At 38.7% G+C, this 2,271-nt stretch overlaps 1 protein-coding gene across 1 annotated transcript; it reads right to left on the bottom strand.

Annotated features, from left to right (window-relative positions):
- Window positions 1-124: 124 nt before the first annotated feature.
- Window positions 125-832, bottom strand: LOC143593407 (uncharacterized). Its single transcript, XM_077073045.1, has one exon. It carries the CDS (start codon window positions 830-832, stop codon window positions 125-127), a length of 708 nt encoding a protein of 235 aa, XP_076929160.1.
- Between the last annotated feature and the right edge of the window lie 1,439 nt (window positions 833-2,271).

A 2,271-nucleotide genomic window follows, 5' to 3' on the forward strand; every position in this document is an offset into this window, starting at 1 on the left:
TGAAGCTTTCTATTCCCGCGTAAAGTTTTAATTAACTCTGATATTTAGAACTGCGTTTATGAGTAAATCCAACACCAAATGTAAGGCTACCGGTAACGGGGCCTTACAGTTTTGTTCCTCGGGTTTATTTCAATCCCACAGTTTCTTTTTGTTGTAACCGTGTTGGGTTTGAACTTTCCTTTTCCTTTGCCCACAAACAACGCCTCGTTCTCTTGTTTCGGTACAGCGGAGGACCGACACAACCGGCCATCTGTTTGGCTAAGGATTCCTGTCCGGATAATAAATTTTCAAATTCCGAGAGTGACAGTTGATTCGGCCAACCTTGAACAGCAGCGACAAACGACTGAAATTCCGGCCTCAACCCGTGAATAATAATCTGTTTCATCCTCGCGTCTCCGATCCTTGATTGCTGATCTAAATCGGCAATCTCACGACAAAGCGATTTCACTTTATGGAAGAACTTTGGAATCGTCATATCTTTCTGAGTAACCGAAAGCAACTCGTTTTCAAGAAGTTGTAATCGGGTGTCCTTTTTCTTCGTGAATAGTCGTTCAAGAATATCCCATGCATGTTTCGGTGTTTCGGATTCTTGAAAGTGATCTAACGTCTCCTCTTTGACTGTTGTTTTTAACATGAACATCGCTCTCCCGACTTTTACTCGCCACTTCCCGATGGCACCTCCGGTGTTGTTTCTTGGCACCTGCATTTCTGTTCCGTTGGTTACCTCCCAAAGGTCCTGACCTTGAAGGTATGACATAACATATGCCGACCAAACCCGGTAATTAGTTTGATTCAAACGCTTGATTCCGGCGACAAACGATGTATCGGCCATCGTTTCCTTCCTTGTCGGCTTCTTTTCTCACCACGAGTTTGTTTACGATCTACAGACCCGGATAATCGCCAAAGGCAACCGTCCGTGAGACTAATCTCTTGGCTGGACTTCGATCGACTAAACTCGATTACGTACTGACGTTCGGTGACCGGCTCTGATACCACTTGTTGAATCAAAAAAGTTTCACAAGTGATGTTTACAAAACAATATTGCAGCTCTACTGCCTTTACAGTGGAGCCAGCCGATGGAGATCAAGAAGAACTGGTCTTCTATATGCAAAAGACAAAACAAGTATTACTTCTTTTCACTTTGTTGTTGTACGTACAGCAAGGAAACAAGAGGGAAAATTCCAACTTGGAGCTGCACTATTCCAAATTAAATACATAGTGGAATTATTTTTGACAAACAGAAAAGACTTCATATATCATTAAGAAAACGAACACACGAAAAAACGTAATAAACCTATGTGAACCAAGGGTTTATATAACACCCTTAATTCGAGTCCTACTCGTATTCAAGTACACATTTGAATCTAACTCAAATAGATTTTATGATAAGACTAACTTAATAAAAATAAGACAAACTAATTAGTAAATAATAAACGAATTATTATTTAAAATATCCTCCAAGCCACCCCATGAGATTTACCGAACCGCCCTTAAATATCGTCTCGTTTGACAAATAAACCCGTGCGCAGATCTAGTTTATTGGGAGGGGTAACTTTTCCGGCGAAGTAGAAATTTGTTTTCTTTTTTTTTTTTACGTTTATGTATCTCGTTACCCCTGAGATTATATTACGTCACCCCTCAAATTTGAACCAGCGCAGTATTTAATGAAAAACTTAAAAGCCCACTATTTAAAAAAAAAACCCTGTTAAAAAATGAGCCCAAGATCAATTTGTTATCTGTGTTAAGGGTTTTAAGGTTTGAACGGTGAAGAAATTAAATTAATTGATTGCCTGACAACTAGTGTAGCAGCCGGAGACCATTGAAGACCACCGTCTGTCAGAGTCCGGACCACCATCCACCAGCCTGCCTCTGTCGTCGCTTAAGAACAAAGGTAAGGTGAGGTTAGAATTGAGTTGTGTCGTGTGACACTTGAACTTGTGAATTTATACAATCCACAACAAACAATTAATGAACTAACTGATTACCGTTGTAGTGTATTGGGAGAGGTCATACAATATATGAATTAATTGTTTTATGGTTGTAGAGATATTGGGACGAGTAGTACACAATTAATTGATGCAAATAATAAAACTTTCAATGAACGATTGTAAGTGTATGCTACAAATCAATCTAGTTAGTGTAGTTGGCAAATATCAAACTGGTTCTAGTTAATTTAGTATCAAAGTTTCGAGACCCATGTGCTTCAAGATTGTAATTGTGTTTGTATGGATGTCAATTAATTTTCATTTATAATTTTATAGTAAATGTTTA

This window comes from Bidens hawaiensis, unplaced genomic scaffold, assembly GCF_021521415.1.
Source record: "Bidens hawaiensis isolate Kalapana, Puna unplaced genomic scaffold, B.hawaiensis_p1.1 tig00042204_1, whole genome shotgun sequence".
NCBI classification, from domain to species: Eukaryota; Viridiplantae; Streptophyta; class Magnoliopsida; order Asterales; family Asteraceae; genus Bidens; species Bidens hawaiensis.